A 17,755-nucleotide genomic window follows, 5' to 3' on the forward strand; every position below is an offset into this window, starting at 1 on the left:
CTTTTTCCTCACCATTTCAGATCGTTCTGCTCCTTCCTTTTGTTGAGGGGAAACGTGTCCAGAACAAACAAATATAGGCCTATGTTATTATGTGTATTACTCCATTGCGTTCTTTCAGGTTAAATGTCTTTGGCACTGGTAGAATCCTCATTTCTTGAGATGGAATCATCTTGTTTTGTGTCCAGACTCTCATAAATATCTTTAAAATGGAGAAATAATGTTTTCATTATCAGACATTTACCACAAAACAGCATAATTTCAAATACATATTGCTAAAATGGTAACAAACTGAAGCATTAAATAGGACTTTTAAAATGACTTTTTGTGACCATCATGAATTTACTTATTGTTGCTTGCCTTTTTTGAATGTAGGATCAGTAGTTTTTTCAGAACGTAAATTGCTCTCTTCCATCTCTGAATTATGTACACTGGAAAATGAAATCGATATGCACATGCTGAAACATCTTTATATGAGTGGATTTTGTCATTATAATGTTGCTAAAACAAATGAAGCAAATCAATAATACCTTGCTTTGAGATTAATGTGCCTCCAGTACAAGTAAAGAAAGAGCACAGACGTGATGACACCAAACCACAGTGCTAAAGAAATACTGATGAGCGGATCTTTGCCTGAGCAACTGTTCTTAACAGTTGCATTTTCTTCGATGGCAGAATAATTCACTGAACAATTAAACATAAAAAAAATTAATGTTGCCTTAAAAATTACAATGTTATGTTGCTTTGGTATTCTGGCGTTTTATGTGAAAAAGCAGGGTGTAAAATATACATGCACTGGGTCTTGAGTCAAATTAAGACCAATTTATGAATGCAAACCTGGAGTACTTACCTGGAGTATCCTGAGACATTGTTCCTGGTATCAGCAAAAATGTTAGGATAATATGCATTAGGCTATATTATAATTAAAATACATTCAGTAACACAGGAATGTATATGATAGAATTTTCATTTGTACAGCAAAGTGACAAGAATGTGTGGATGAAGGGTTTTAGTTGGCAGAGAGATCAGATGACCTGTTGCACAGCAGAATATATTCAATGCTTTTTCACTGTGAAGTGTAGCAACACCTCAAACACCTCAGTTTCACTTCTCACACATAGGCTTGTGAACAATTCAAAATGCAAATAGCCTAACTATTACACTGCCTAATGACCACATGTTTGACTTTGGTTAGCCTAATATTTCTCGGGGAGGGTTTTTGGGCAACAGTATTTGTAATTAATAAATGGTAGAAAATTATATAGGGGAGACCAGGGGCAATTGTAACATTTTTTTACATTTTCCGTCATAACTCACAGACTACTTGAAAGACACTAGTCATCTTTTGATACAAGAAACAGGTATAGGTGCACTAATTAATAACACAACTGATATATTTTCACTATTATAGGACAAGACTGGAACTGAGTGTGTTACAATTGCCCCCAGTCTCCCCTAATGATACGTACCCCAACCTGACATTTGATTATACCATTCTGTTCTACTAATTACCATTGTAAAGCTATTTTCTCTTGTCTGTGACCAATCATAGGTCACAACGTTGCTAAATATGGCTGAATTATTAAAGCCAGAGCACTAAATGAAGAGCTGTTTGGGAGACGAAAGAGCCACTCACGCAAGCGCCACTGGCAGGCCCGGATTAACAGTGTAGTGCCCTAGGGTGAGCACATTTGAGGTGCCCCCCTCCCCCTCAAAAATTCAGGAGCACCTTCTGATAAATAACAAAAATTAGCCTTCCCTTACAAGGTAATATTTGACTCCTTAAAATGATTTACAGGGCTTTTTTTTTTTTTTTTTTATTGGTATTTTTTGTAATGCCATTTTTTCCCCCTAATTTGATTAAAAGTATGTCATTATGTCAAATTCAAAAATCTATATTTATAAGCTTTTCCAAAATTTCTAATAAAACAAAATAAGAACAGCCAGCAGGTGGCAGCAAGTCACTGATTTTATCACTGAATCATTCATTTAATTGATTCATTTGAACGGCTGATTCATTCAGGAAAGAAGCAAGTGACTGTCTTTATGAATGAGAAATTAAATCACTGAAATCATTGACTCACTAGGATTCATTTAAAAACGCATAAGCGAAACACCGCTGTGTTTGAAAGGAGATGCGCAGTGGCTCAGCTATGACTGCTTGAAAATATTTTCCTTGACGAAATAGAGCAAAATCAGGCAATATGGTTAAATTCATACAATGCACATCACTTTATAGTAACTTGTTGTTAATTGAACTGTTGTATTAATTTAATATTACATTTGCAATCTGCCTTATAACATACTGATCTTTATATGCGTGCATATATTTTATATTCTCTCTGTATACATTGTATCATTAACTGTTAATTTTCTATGCATCTGCATCTCTTCCAGCAAAATAATATTTATATACAAAGCATGAAAAATATTTTAATGGTCTTAATCACTTGGTGCCCTCCTATTGGCTGGTGGCCCAGGGCACTCACCCAATCCCGACTACGTATAATCCGGCCCTGGCCACTGGTCACACCTGTTTACCATTTTGATGTCGAAAATGTATTATGGGTGAGGAGGTCCAAGATGGCGCCTTGTTAAGACGAAATTTTCAGAGCTCCTGACCAAACTTCACAGATTTAGAAAGGCTAGCTGTATTAACGTACTATTTCACTACATTTGCTTAATTATATATCAGTACATTCATTTAAGAGTGTCAACATGCCATTTGACAAACGCAAAGAGAGATCAGACACTGGCGACACTAGTAGTATGGATGTTCACGATTATGCATCCCCTGCTGTAAACGAGTTTGAGCTCTGCACGACTTCACTCCCTGTTACTCCTAGCAAGCCTCCTGCTCATAAAAAAGGTAAATCTTCAAGTCCAAATGAGCTGGCCGACTCTGCTGTCATTTCCACACTCTCCTCGCTGATCAATACTCGGTCTGATGCACTTGAAGGAATGATTAGCACCAATGCTCTGAAGATAGAAGGGCTGAAGAAAACGATAGATTTTGTGTGTGCTGAAGTACAAGATCTAAAGAAGAATGTGAAAGATGTAGATTCCAGACTTAAAGATCAAGAACGTCTCACAGGCACCTGGGTAACACGCATTTCTGACCTGGAGAGATACTCTCGCAGGTGGAATTTGAGGCTGTTTGGAGTGCCTGAGACTTTTAAGGAGGATATCAGATCCGAGGTCATTCGAATCTGCAGTGAGACTTATCCCGAAGCCAAGAACAAGTTCCCTGACGTCGTTGACACCGTGCATCGTCTAGGGAGGAGAGGTGACAACACAAAACCTCGCGCTGTTATCATGCAGTTTACCTCACGAGTTATCCGCGATGCCTTATGGAAAGCTGCCAAGAAATCTCAGTTTCTCCAAGACAACGACCTGCGCTTTGCAGAGGACCTGACTTCGCTGGACCGGGAGAGAAGGAAAAGCTTGTGGCCGAGAGTGAGAGAGGCAAGGGCCACTGGAAAAACGGCCTATTACATCGGAGCGCGTGCGTTCATTGAAGGTGTGGAGATTACTTTGTGAGTTTTATTATAAGGATCGTGCACTCTTTTCTAAGATGGTGACTTTTACCTGTCACTATGGCATTTGAGCCATCATTGTATTACAGCTGGACCTTTAATTTGGTCATTTAAATTGGTCAGTTAAATTGGTCAGTTAAGCTCTGTTCATCTCAGTTTTCTTCTCATCTCAGTGAATTCTTACTTTTTGCTTTTGTTTTGACTCGTGTTAACAGCTGTTCATTGCTGTTTGTTTATCAATGTCAATATCGTTCATTTCTCTAAATGCCAAGGGTTTAAGAAACAGTGTAAAGCGCAAAGCCCTCTTTTTGTTTGTTAAAAACCACGGATCAGACTTTTGCTTTTTTCAAGAAACCCACTCCACACAAGACGATGTTAAATTTTGGAGGTCCCAGTGGGGCAATGATGTATGGATGTCGCATGGCACAGAACGATCAGCAGGTGTCGCCACTCTAAAAAATAAGTTTGTTGGTGAGATTTTACACGTTGTCAGTGATCCCAAAGGTCATTTTCTCTTATTAGTGGTTTCACTTGGTCAGACCATCTCAGTTCTATTAAATGTATATGGGTACAATTCTTCTAAAGAAAATGCCACTTTAATGGATGTGATCAGTGAAAATATTCAGTACTGGTTAAACAAATACCCCAATGCTGTCCTTATTTCAGGAGGGGATTTCAATATGGTTTTAAATAGTGATTTAGATAGGTTTCCCCCTAGAGCTGCTTCTATAAGTTCAATTATGAATAATTTCATGTTACGTTTTTGTGTTGTTGATATATGGAGGGAATTATATCCACACCAGAGACTTTATACATGGAGCAGCAAGGACCGTTCTAAGCAGTCCCGAATAGATTACTGGCTCATTTCCCAAAGCCTAGTAAACAGTTGTAAATCAGTCAGCATTCATGCTACACCTCTTACAGATCACAGTGCTGTCTCTCTCAAGATTTGTCTTTCTGCAGCCCTTGACTTCAGCTCATCACCTTCTTATTGGAAATTGAATAATTCCCTTCTCCAGTTTGAAGATGTTAAGAGGAATATCACATTAATGATTGAGCAGTACTGGAGAAGAGCTTTAGTGTTAGACTCATATTGTTGCCAGTGGGAGCTATTAAAGTTTGAAATTAGTAAATATTTTAGGAAATTCGGTAGTAAATTAGCTAAACTTAAGAGAGCAGAGGAAAATAAGGTGGTGTCTAAAATTACAATACTTTCTTCTAAACCCCCAGAGCTGTTTTCTGAATCAGAAAAGCTTGAGTATGCTGACTTGCAATCTAAATTAGATGAGATGTACACTTATAGGGCACAGGGTGCTTACATTAGATCTAAACAAAGATGGATGGAGGAGGGAGAATGCAACACAGCTTATTTTTTCAGACTAGAAAAGAGTCGCTTAAGTACTTCACTAATCGAAACTCTTAATATTGAGGGGACAGTCACTAAAAATCCTCAATCCATTGCACATTTCTGTTCTAAATTTTACAGTAAACTGTATAAAAAAAAGTATTCTGAAGAGGCAGCCCGTACTTTTCTGGAGTCTGTTAAAAATTGTAAGACTATTTCAAGAGATGACAGAATTCTTTGTGATAGTGAAATTACTTTATCTGAAGTTAGTAACTCAATTCTAGAACTTAAAATCAATAAATCTCCCGGAACGGATGGGCTTACCGCAGAGTTCTATAAACAGTTCTCTAAACAAGTGTCTCCTTTTTTACTAAAGGTTTTTGAAGAAAGCATACAGAATGAGGCTCTCCCCCCGACTCTCACTCAAGGTTTAATTACTTTAATTCCGAAACCTAAAAAAGATTTACTTTTAATTGACAATTGGCGTCCTGTTTCTTTGCTTAACTCTGATTATAAAATTTTAGCTATTATATTTGCTAAGAGATTAAAATACGTACTGGGTTCTGTAATAGATGAGACACAATCTGGTTTTTTGAACAAAAGACACATTGTTAACAATATAAGGTTGATTCTTGATTTATTAGATTATTCAGATTTGATTCAGGAAGACAGCTTCATTCTTTTCTTAGATTTCTATAAAGCTTTCGATTCCTTAGAGCACAATTTTATTATTAATTCATTAGAAAAATTTGGTTTTGGGGATATGTTCTGCAGTGTAATTAAAACCCTTTACAATAATGGAAGTGCTTCGATTAAATTAAAGAATGGCACTTCACCTAGGTTTAGTTTGTCCAGAGGAGTGAGACAAGGGTGTCCCATTTCTCCCTATTTATTTCTTCTTTGTGTGCAGCTACTGTCAACATTTGTATGTGAAAGCGGTATTCGGGGTATCCATATAGCAGATCGAGAAATATTTATGAGTCAATTAGCAGATGACACCACCTTATTTTTAAGAGATGCTTCCCAAATTCCTATAGCAATTAATTATATAAAACTTTTCTCTAAAGCTTCGGGTCTTAATCTAAACATAGAAAAATGTGAATTAATGTCTATTAAAGATTGTACAGCACCTACCATCTTTAATATCCCTGTTAAATCTGAAATTACATACTTGGGTATTGTGATAACTAAAAATCAAGATAAAAGATGTACCTTGAACTTTGACCCGGCTATAATAAAAGCCCAAAGAAGATTTAACGCATGGTTGCAGAGAGACTTGACCTTGAGAGGCAGAGTACTACTGGCTAAGGCGGAGGGCATCTCCAGACTTACATATGCTGCACTCTCTCTATATGTGGACAACAAAGTTTGTAAATCAGTTGATAAAATCCTGTTTAATTTTGTTTGGAAAAACAAAATTCATTATGTTAAGAAGTCTGTAATAATGAACACATATGAGTATGGTGGGTTGAATTTCCTTGATTTCTCTTCTTTGAACAACACTTTCAAAATTAATTGGATTAGGCAGTTTTTGTGTAATCCAAATTCAATCTGGAATTTTATCCCCAATTACTACTTCTCTAAATTAGGTGGTCTCCCTTTCTTATTGATCTGTAATTACAATATTGCTAGAATCCCTTACAATTTATCTAAATTTCATAAACAGTCATTACTTGCATGGTCATTGATCTTTAAGCACAATTTCTCGCCACACCGATACTTCATTTGGAACAATCAAGACATTGTTTATAAGAGAAAATCTTTGTTTTTCAGTAATTGGTTTAAGAAAAACATTTTGATAGTTTCTCAGTTATTTAACTCAGAAGGCCTTATTTTAAGTTACGAAGAATTTTTGTGTAAATTTGACTTCCCAGTAACTCCCAAAGAATTCTCCATTGTCATGGATGCTATTCCTAAAGGAGTTGTCATGCTTTTAAGGGACTCTGTTAGATCACCCAGTACTTTACCTATTTCTTTAGACCCATTTGAAATCCCAGTAGGAAAACTATGCTTTTTGTCACATCCTTCATCACGTAACTATAAGATTAGATCCCTTTTTCAAAAGGAGCTTGTAACAACTCCATATGTGATGTCTTACTGGAAGAATGTTGTTAATCATATTGACTGGAAAAAAGTATGGACTCTGTCTTCAAGATACATCATAACTAACAAGGTTAGAGACATCTCATTCAAATTGTTACACAGATTTTACCCAACTAAAGTGTTTTTGAAAAGGTTCAAATCAGATATAGATACAAGCTGTGCTTTTTGTGGTGACCCTAATGAAACTGATATGCATGTCTTTTGGGATTGTCCTCACACGCAGCTATTTTGGATTGAATTCTCTAATGTTATCAATCGCAATGTGCTCCAGGGTTTCTCTTTGCTTTTCAAGGATGTACTGTTTGGCTTCTTTAATATACAAAAAGATAAAATTAATGAATATTTTATAATTAACCTATTATTACTTCTTGCAAAGTTTCATATTCACCGCAGTAAGTTCACTCATCAAAATCCTTTATTTCTTGTTTTTAAAAAAGAGGTTCAACAGTATATCCAAGCTATTTCAGCTTCCAAGAATCTTAAAGCTCTTAAGACAGTTAATTTATTCAATTTATTTAATCTTGTTTGATTTATTTTGTTAAACTTGGTTTTGGATTATTTAATTGTTACATACATCTAGAAATGGTGCTTTGCATGTAATGTAACCTCTTTGTATGTAATGCTGTTATTTTCTGTACTTCTATTTTTGCCTTGGCATTAATAATAAAAAAAAGAAAAAAAAGAAAATGTATTATGCACGCAATGGTTATTATGCCAGGATATAAATAAAAAAAAAGTTTTGCTTATAGAGGGAGCATCCGGATTTGACCTTGACCTTGATCTGCAGTCAAATCAGCTCAACACCGCGCTGATACCTATTCAAATTACCAGAAGACCAGCGGAATTAATTTTTTAATTGTAATATTTGCTTGCATTTTTCAATTAAACATTCCAGTAAGAGGTATATGTTGTCATTAATAATAACATTAGAGTATTCTTAAAAAAAAAACAGCGACCAAAAACATTTCATACGTCGTGATCACATAACAGTATTTCCGGCATTGACCGGAAGTACATTTATGCTGATCGTAAAGACGAACCTCGCTCCAAGATGGTAGAGTAGAGCTCCAGTTTATTATCTAGTGCTTTCTCTTCTTTTGTTGCGATTTATAGGGTGGTGATGTGTGTTATTTTTCTGCTCTTTATAAAGTGTGAAACGTGCATTTAGCGTTAATAAAGTACTTATTTCTGCTGTGCCGGTTATTAGCTAGCTAACTTAGCATAGCACAACTGCTCGTGTTTATTTATATTCCAGGACAGAATAATTAGTCCGTTTGCACTTTGATGTCTCCATGTTTTATTATTTGCCGCGACAGGAATGTATAAATATCAGAACTTATTTTGTTAATAAGTTGTTAGATTCTAAAAGAAATGTGATGCGTCATGGCCTTACTTTCAGTTTGTAGTCTTAACGTTAAGTTACCTAAAAAGACTGAAAACGTGAATGTAACGGGGTGACCGTCTCATTCACTCTTTCAGGCCCATCTGGCGTGCACATTTTTTGTGCATGTTTCTGAAATACTGTGTGTTTTCTGCAGAATACTCGTGGCCTGCGTTCTCAGCTGAAGGACAGTGTTCCTGTGACAGGTCTGTGTCCTCAGGCTGGTCCTTATGGGGTTCAGGACTCTCTACGCAGAGGGTATGTTCTGGTCATATAAACCTGTAAATTATCATTTCTGCCTATTGTATTCTAAATCCTTAATTTTGCTGCGATTTATAGGTTCTCAAGTGTAAAGAATGAACTGCTACCGAGTCATCCATTGGAGCTTTCTGAGAAAAATGTGAGTAGAATCTAAGATTTGGCTTTTTTTTTTTTTTACATAATACACAAACCTAAAAGAGTGCAAAGGAAACCAAACAATATGATACAATACAACCATAACAACCCCAACAAAACAAGTGGGGGGACATCTAACATAAGCAAAGCATAATCGTAGATTTCAATTCAGTTATTGGAGTAAGTTCAGTTGTTAAAGTGAGAACAGTAGTAATATACTTTTGAGGAAATCCACAAAGGGCTGCCATACAGTTTGAAAATGGCGATGAGATTTGGCTTCTTCAGTCTATCGCCGATGTACCTGATCCTACAAAAAATATTTAAATGTATAAATACATGATATACAGAACATTACTGGTAGTGGTAGTAAAGTACACAATTATATTGCATAATGTTTTAATTCCATACAAAAGCTCTTACATTTAAAATATGTAAACATGAAAAATTCACATTATTTATGCCATTAGCTGAATGGTGTGTATTGAAACCAACAATGCTTATTATTAAGTAGAACACAGTGTATCATGCTGTGAAGGTTTTGGGTAACTTTTTTTTTATTTACGGTTTTTGTTACATGTATTTACTATATTAATAACACTAAATTATGCATCGTTACAATCAGATAACCCTGTTATTTCACTTTGCTCCGTACTTGTGTAATTACAATGTAACAAGGGCACCTTAAAATAAAGTGTAACAGCAGCTTGTATTATGTGAAATCAGTTTCAGCTCAACCAGGACAAGATGAATTTCAACACACTAAGGAACATTCAGGGTCTCCATGCACCCCTCAAACTACAGATGGAGTACAGAGCGACTAGACAGGTATTATTGGTGGCATAAACACCTGTAAATTATACTGTAAACACCCTATACTCATTATGGAGGACTATTGCCTTTAAACTTTTCACTTGCTTGCAGATTCAGCGTTTGCCCTTCCTGCCAAGCTCAAATCTGGCCCTGGATACCCTCAGAGGTTCTGATGACGCCATTGGCTTTGAGGACATCCTCAATGGTATATAACATTCGTCACGCGTTAGCTTTCAAGTCCTCCAAGTTATGACCTATTTAATTAGATTATTTTGTGCAGTATACTAGATCTCATGTTTCTCTTTTCTCCCAGATCCTGTCCAGAGTGAGATGATGGGCGATCCTCACATCATGACTGAATACAAGCTTGGTATCCTGTGAGGATGGCGTTTATGCACTATTTACACCTCAAGCCCATAGATTGTGTTATATGCATTGTTTGACCCGCGTTTCTAATAAAATGTAAAATTTGAATTCAGAAATTGTGTTGCAAAACATGAACATTTAACAGAACCTGTTTAATGTTGCGATTTATATGGTGTCTTTTTGATTTAATCTTGTTTATTACAAGAACACTGAAACACTGTAAAGTGACTCGGATGCATTTACACAGAAGCGTTAGAATGAGATTATTTATAAATGAAAGCATAAAACCAGCATACAGATGTTTGAAAGCACAATGTTCAGGATAAAATACACTGTCTTTTTTAAACCTCACGATTTGGACAAATGTGTTACATTTTGGGCTGTATTGTTTGTATATTTTCTCAGTATTGAATTTATATCTATCATGCAGAAGCAATTTACACAGTAGTATAATTGCAAAATTAAAATGCTAGCTCTTCAGGGCACGCACTTTAACAACTCAAAAGTTAGCCATGCTTTATATGACGACATAAAAATATTTACAGAAATAAAACTGCAGATTGGATGCCATTAGGGAAAGTTCAACACATTCAGTCCAGCTTTTCTTCCTGGAAGAAATCAGCAGAATTGAGATGTTCCTGAAACTTCTCGTATTGCTAAATGGATAGAAAGAAAACAAATCAGTTTGCTCATATTTAAATAGCTTTTAAAGACACATAAAAGAAGGTTACATATTCACACCTCGCTGATCCATCCTCCATCCTGCAGTTTAGTAAACACTTTGTTGACTGTGTCCTTAACTGGTTCATCATCCTCTACTGTATCTTCTTCCTGTACTTCCTTCTGAGCTTCTAAAGCTGTACGACACCTCTCAAACAGATGGTGTTTGAAGTGCTTCAGGGCATGGTAGACTTCGGTACGACTGGCACAGACAGAGCCAACAAAGAAACTCTGCAATTGTTAACGAATAAACATTCCATCAAGTGGTGCTCAAAATTATTCCTCAAACAAGTAATGGTTAAACTGTATATGTGACTTGCATGGAAAACAACCTGGGAATCATCAGGCATGAACTGGTCCTCCTGCAGGGTGTTGTGGTGGTACAACTGGCCAGAGAGCCGCACGGTGAAGCGGCCCATTCTGTGAAGCTCACAGGCTTCACATCCCTTCGTCTGGACCCTTGTCATCATAATCCGCAATTTGGGATAACATTCTACCCTTTCCTTTTAATAAACAAAAATGATAAATAGACATGAAAGCAATCTACACCACACCATTTTTTTAAACTTCACATACAAGTGACTAATAGTAAAGCAATCAATTGTACTCAAAACTGAGCCATCTTTTCATGAAAACCACAAAAGGCTTACTTTGTAACGGTCTTTCCAGCGGCTCCTCTGCTTTAGGTTCTCCAGACGTGGAAGGACCAGTCGCTCGTCAAAATGAAGCAATGATGTTTTAATCTCCTGGGCGTATCGTTTTGTTCGTTCGCCATCTATAGTCATTAACACAAAGTCAGATCTTTGTAATACACTAAAAATACACTACCATTCAAAATATGGGGTCTGTAAGACTTTTTTACGTTTCGGAAGGCTGCATTTATTTGACCAAATATACAGTGAATATAAATAATTCTATAAAATTGTACTAACGCTGTGAAATATTATTACAATTATAGGACTGTTTTATTGTAACCTAATTTATTCCAGTGATGGCAAAGTTGAATTTTCAGCAGCCATTACTCAGTCTTCAGTGTCACATTCTAATATGTTGATTTGGTGCTCAAGAAACATTTCTCATCAATTATCGATGCTGAATATTCATATATCGCACAGATGTGCTGCTTCATTTTTTCAGAAATCTTTAAAGAATGGACGTTTTAAAAGTATGGCTTTTATCTGAAGTAGAAGTCTTTTATAACATTCTAAATGTATTTCTGTATGTTATAGCGAGAGAGCGAGCTCCAGTGCAAAGAAGATAAGGAAAAACTTGAAGAACATACTGTAAAGTGACTTGAGGAAGCTTGAGTCCAGTACATTGATCAGCAAGGCCTTGACCACCACCTGAAAGTGGGTGAGCTGAGATCCTGTGATAACTGTAATGTGAAGGGAAACAGAAGATTGTTTTTAAATGACCAACCCTATACACATATTGGGATACCAAATTGTAAGCAAAACAAAAGCCAGAATCATGTGGTCTTACACTGGCGTGGAAGGTGAGAGAGAAAGGCCTTGTCTTTGGCCTCCCCCTCTTTCTCCTGATCTTCGTCCTTTTTCTGTCCCTCTTCGTCCACAATAAAATCCTTCAGACTGTCACTACTATCAGCAAGTTTTTCCTCCTCGCTGCTGTTTAGAGGACTTCCCTTCTCTTCCACACTAGATTCATTATCAGAATCATCTGCTTTACTTTGCTCTTCAACTTTGTCCTCCTTGATCTCCTCTCTCTCCTCTTCTTCCTCGTCTTCTGAACCCTGTAGAAAACAACAAACAGACAACGTCTCCAGTTAATTACCACTATTTTTCTCGGTCACCATTACCATTATTTATTGTAACATGATTTTGTTTCACCTTAAAACTCAAACTGCTCAACAGTGGAAATTGTAAATGGTTTAAACTTCTTTGTTTGTATTAAAAGATACTCATTGAATGAAAAAGTCACATTATGGCGGTTGTATAGAATAAAAAATTCATTTGAGATTTTCCTGAACAACGAGTCACAGAAAGAAGTGTTTCATATTCATCAGTTCCTCAGCCTGAGAAATGTCCTATTCATTTCTACATTTTAGGTACTGGATATTGTAAACTACTCCTAGGGTTTCCCAAATCCTTATCAAATTGGACATGGACGTAGTCTGCCTTGTCAAGCGGAATTCATGAGTTAATGATTACTGAAATTTAAATTGTGTATGCAATCTCTTTGATGTCATAACTGGGTTTATGAGGACAACTGCATCTTTTAAAACAAGGGTCTCCAAACTCGGTCCTGGAGGGCCGGTGTCCTACAGAATTTATCTCCAGCTTGCCTCAACACACCTGCTTGGAAGTTTCTAGTATGCCTAATAAGACATTGATTAGCTAATTCAGGTGTGTTTAATTAGGGTTGGAGCTAAACTCTGCACAACACCTGCCCCCCAGGACCAAGTTTGGAGACCCCTTTTTTAAAACAATGGTCACCATCAGCCAATCAGATTTTAGTGGCAAAAATATAAAGTTAACAATGGCTGACTGACAGAAAACCTGAACATGTTTTTCACTCAGACACTGAAGACAAATAAATCAAATACATTACTGTCAATAAATTTCAAAAACCTTTGATCAACATGGAAACCTCATGAAAATGGATTATTACTAATTTATTTTCAATGAAATATATTATGCACAAAATGACTAGACTTTAGCCCTGAGATGGACTGGCCATCACTTCAGGGTGTCCCCCGCCCGTGGTTCAGATGCTGGAATAGTCTCCAAGCCCCTGAAGAGGTATAGGTGGCATGGAAAATGGATGGATAGACAGATGACCAATTTTCCCAAAACTTGGCATACATTTGTAAATCATGCACCTGAAGTAACATGTTAAGTTTGATGCTGTTTGGTCAAATGGTTGCACTGTAAGATGGAAACATGGAAATAGCAGTATCTGCACGGCAAATGTAAGTACTTAATTAAAATATATGCAAACAAACATGTTTTACTAAGGACTAAAGAGGTTATGGTGCTTGACCCAGAAAAGTGCTGTTTGCTTGCTGCTCTGTACTTTTTCTTGTTCTGTCCTTGTCAGCTTACCAACGTCCTGCGCCTGCGCCGCGGGGTGCCTGACTTTCTTCTCTTTGACAGCTCCACGAGTTTATTCTTTCTCTCTCTTCTCTTGGCAGCAGCTTCTTTCAGTTCTGCCTCTCTCTTCTTGTCCCGCAAAGCCTCGTCCTCGGAGTCCTCCGGCAGCCTGAGTCGTTTTCTCTGCAACACTCTCCTGAGCGGCTCTCCGCCGACGTCGCTGGAAGAATCGCTGGAATCGCTGTCGTCGCGCGGAGGCGCGCTGGCGGATCTTTTCCTCTGTCGTCGAGGCACGGCGCATTTCTCGTCCGTCTCGCTGCTGTCATCCCCGTCGCTCTCACGTGCTCGGTAAGAGCTGTCGGAGGTACCGGACCCATCCTCACTTTCTGAACTGATGCTCGTGGTGCTGGCGTACGAGCCCTCGTCGCTGTCATCCAGCATACGATCAATGGGATTCACGCGAGGCTTTTTTTTGTCAATGCGAGACTTGGGGGGCGGGCATTTTCGCCTTAACCCAAAAAGCTTTCCTACGCTTTTCATCATCTTTACGGAGAAAGGAAGTGACCCTTGACTTAACTACACCGAGAAATATTATTTTTTTAAACTTAATATATTATAGCCAGTTGTTATAACGTTATATCTACAGACACATAATCAGCAACAGGATGCTTCCGTGCGCGTGCTGGGAAATTACATTCCCGTCTCTTGAATGATTATTTAGCTATTTTTTATCATACTAAATCATTGATTCGAGCATGCAGATGTACGTAAATCTCAATCTATTGCTGCAATCAATATTTAACGAGTGATTTGAATAAATATGCTTATCACCATGTATCATTCTGCTCCAGTCCGCCATAACATGAGGGGGCGTGTCTGTGTTTTTGTAGAAACGCACTTCCGTCGTTAGCTTCACTTCAGCTGGCACAAACGCGCCACCCAAAGGCAAGGAGAATAGTTTTATCAGATTTTTATTTGCATTAAGGGTTTTATCATTGTGTACTGTTTTTGCCTTTTCCTTCTTATTTTATCAAACTTTTTCTTTTTTTATTGTGTAAATGTGTGTGTCTGTGATTACATGTTAGTGGGCTAGGCTACGTCTGAAATACACTGCCAAGCACAGGGACAGAATATTTCTAAATACTTTAAAGGGACTTTAATATTTCAGTCAAACTGTTTATATAATATTAATTAAAATATTAGCTGCAGGCGTTAGCTGCACTAACAACTTAATACTCTTAAAGCTTCTTCCTGCATCCAAACACAAATTTCTGTGTTAACAATGAGTGCAGGACCACAATATAGGCTACTCAAGTTTTGGACAAATGTCCATGCTGAAAGGGACTTCATAGATCTGGCATACAGGTCCTTCTCAAAAAATTAGCATATTGTGATAAAGTTCATTATTTTCTGTAATGTACTGATAAACATTAGACTTTCATATATTTTAGATTCATTACAACACAACTGAAGTAGTTCAAGCCTTTTATTGTTTTAATATTGATGATTTTGGCATACAGCTCATGAAAACCCAAAATTCCTATCTCAAAAAATTAGCACATTTCATCCGACCAATAAAAGAAAAGTGTTTTTAATACAAAAAAAAAAGTCAACCTTCAAATAATTATGTTCAGTTATGCACTCAATACTTGGTCGGGAATCCTTTTGCAGAAATGACTGCTTTCAATGCGGCGTGGCATGGAGGCAATCAGCCTGTGGCACTGCTGAGGTGTTATGGAGGCCCAGGATGCTTCGATAGCGGCCTTAAGCTCATCCAGAGTGTTGGGTCTTGCGTCTCTCAACTTTCTCTTCACAATATCCCACAGATTCTCTATGGGGTTCAGGTCAGGAGAGTTGGCAGGCCAATTGAGCACAGTAATACCATGGTCAGTAAACCATTTACAAGTGGTTTTGGCACTGTGAGCAGGTGCCAGGTCGTGCTGAAAAATGAAATCTTCATCTCCATAAAGCTTTTCAGCAGACGGAAGCATGAAGTGCTCCAAAATCTCCTGATAGCTAGCTGCATTGACCCTGCCCTTGATAAAACACAGTGGACCAACGCCAGCATCACTGACTGTGGGTACTTGACACTGGACTTCAGGCATTTTGGCATTTCCCTCTCCCCAGTCTTCCTCCAGACTCTGGCACCTTGATTTCCGAATGACATGCAAAATTTGCTTTCATCCGAAAAAAGTACTTTGGACCACTGAGCAACAGTCCAGTGCTGCTTCTCTGTTCAAAAGTGGCTTGACCTGGGGAATGCGGCACCTGTAGCCCATTTCCTGCACATGCCTGTACACGGTGGCTCTGGATGTTTCTACTCCAGACTCAGTCCACTGCTTCCGCAGGTCCCCCAAGGTCTGGAATCGGTCCTTCTCCACAATCTTCCTCAGGGTCCGGTCACCTCTTCTCGTTGTGCTGCGTTTTCTGCCACACTTTTTCCTTCCCACAGACTTCCCACTGAGGTGCCTTGATACAGCACTCTGGGAACAGCCTATTCGTTCAGAAATTTCTTTCTGTGTCTTACCCTCTTGCTTGAGGGTGTCCATGATGGCCTTCTGGACAGGAGTCAGGTCGGCAGTCTTACCCATGATTGCGGTTTTGAGTAATGAACCAGGCTGGGAGTTTTTAAAAGCCTCAGGAATCTTTTGCAGGTGTTTAGAGTTAATTAGTTGATTCAGATGATTAGGTTAATAGCTCGTTTAGAGAACCTTTTCATGATATGCTAATTTTTTGAGATAGGAATTTTGGGTTTTCATGAGCTGTATGCCAAAATCATCAATATTAAAACAATAAAAGGCTTGAACTACTTCAGTTGTGTTGTAATGAATCTAAAATATATGAAAGTCTAATGTTTATCAGTACATTACAGAAAATAATGAACTTTATCACAATATGCTAATTTTTTGAGAAGGACCTGTATTTGGAGATGACAGGAGTATCTCAGACCCACATACTAAGTATTATTAGTTTAACATAAAAAAGAAAAAAAAGAAAGAAAGAGAAATGTACGTTTTGCATTATTACAAACCACCTACAGTTTTAACATTATAACATGATAATCTGGAAATTTTATCCAATCCTATTATGCTTCAGTTCTTAGATAGGTTAAGCCTCTCACTTTACCAGTTTATATGAAGAACTTTCAATGGTAATTTGAATATTACATTTACCAGGTAAGTGACATCTCAAAGGGGAGATACACTATAGGTGAAACACAGGGGAGGTACACCATACATGTCCCTCTATTTAATTTTTGAAGCACAAAGTATCAGGATGTGATTCAGTTGCAGACTAAAATTAACTGTCAAATGGCAAATTAGTGTAAAAATTGGAAATAAAACTTGGTTACCTAATAGCTGATACCACAAAAGTAGAAGTTCATGTTTTCCCAATGTCCCAAATTTGGCAAAAAAAAGCATCATAGAATGAATCATGATTCAGCAGTACAAAAGCATCATAAAAATAGTCCATACAAGAGATGTTTTTTGAGCACTAAATAGCATATTCGAATGGAGTAAGGACTGCTGAAAATTCAGCTTTACTATCACAGAAATAAATTACATTTAAAAAATATATTCAAATTAAAAAAAAAAAATCCATACCACCTATTATTTTAAATTGTAATAATATTTCACAATATGTTGAGTTTTACTGTATGTTCCTCAAATAAATGCAACCTTGGTGAGCATTCGAGACTTTCAAATACATTAAAAAAATTATGAATGTTTAATGTTCCATTTGACAGGTAGTGTAAGATAACTACTAGACTACCAAGGAGAACAACTGTATCAGATTTTTATTTGCAAAAGTGATTTGAGATTTTTAATTCTCTAAATTCAACAGAGAAAATATAGAAACATATGGAAAACATTACAGTCATTACATTACAGACTGATAGCAGGTTATAAAAAAATTGGTATAGACAAATTACGTAATAATAACACAAAATAAAACAATTAAATACATTTATGATTATCATATGAGTAAATAAATGTTTGTGAATGTAAAGTGCCAATGCATATTTTTTTTTTTTATATTTTTTGGGGAA

General features: G+C 37.1%; 2 protein-coding genes across 2 annotated transcripts; one reads left to right on the forward strand and one right to left on the reverse strand.

Moving 5' to 3' along the window:
• Positions 1-7,984: 7,984 nt before the first annotated feature.
• Positions 7,985-10,517, forward strand: LOC306856394 (proteasome maturation protein-like). Its single transcript, XM_079395665.1, has 6 exons — positions 7,985-8,035; positions 8,520-8,620; positions 8,702-8,762; positions 9,482-9,583; positions 9,680-9,773; positions 9,882-10,517. The coding sequence occupies exons 1-6, from the start codon at positions 8,033-8,035 to the stop codon at positions 9,947-9,949; spliced, it is 429 nt and encodes a 142-aa protein (XP_079251791.1). The 5' UTR covers positions 7,985-8,032; the 3' UTR covers positions 9,950-10,517.
• LOC306856393 (uncharacterized protein) lies at positions 10,067-14,582 on the reverse strand. The gene is made up of 7 exons (XM_079395664.1): positions 13,717-14,582; positions 12,137-12,404; positions 11,937-12,029; positions 11,305-11,429; positions 10,987-11,157; positions 10,676-10,885; positions 10,067-10,590 (listed from the first exon to the last, which is right to left on the reverse strand). The coding sequence occupies exons 1-7, from the start codon at positions 14,245-14,247 to the stop codon at positions 10,525-10,527; spliced, it is 1,464 nt and encodes a 487-aa protein (XP_079251790.1). The 5' UTR covers positions 14,248-14,582; the 3' UTR covers positions 10,067-10,524.
• Positions 14,583-17,755: the final 3,173 nt, after the last annotated feature.

Source organism: Barbus barbus (assembly GCF_936440315.1).
Source record: "Barbus barbus genome assembly, chromosome: 36".
NCBI lineage: Eukaryota > Metazoa > Chordata > Actinopteri > Cypriniformes > Cyprinidae > Barbus > Barbus barbus.

Excerpts from the sequence above, each read along its gene's own strand:
- LOC306856393 (XM_079395664.1), bottom strand. The coding sequence starts at position 14,247 with ATGATGAAAAGCGTAGGAAAGCTTTTTGGGTTAAGGCGAAAATGCCCG. Across the intron at positions 11,158-11,304 it reads GCTGGAAAGACCGTTACAAA|GAAAGGGTAGAATGTTATCC; the intron begins GTAAGCCTTTTG and ends GTTTATTAAAAG. Across the intron at positions 10,591-10,675 it reads ATGGAGGATGGATCAGCGAG|CAATACGAGAAGTTTCAGGA; the intron begins GTGTGAATATGT and ends CTATCCATTTAG.
- LOC306856394 (XM_079395665.1), top strand. Across the intron at positions 8,621-8,701 it reads CAGGACTCTCTACGCAGAGG|GTTCTCAAGTGTAAAGAATG; the intron begins GTATGTTCTGGT and ends TGCGATTTATAG. Across the intron at positions 9,584-9,679 it reads AGTACAGAGCGACTAGACAG|ATTCAGCGTTTGCCCTTCCT; the intron begins GTATTATTGGTG and ends ACTTGCTTGCAG.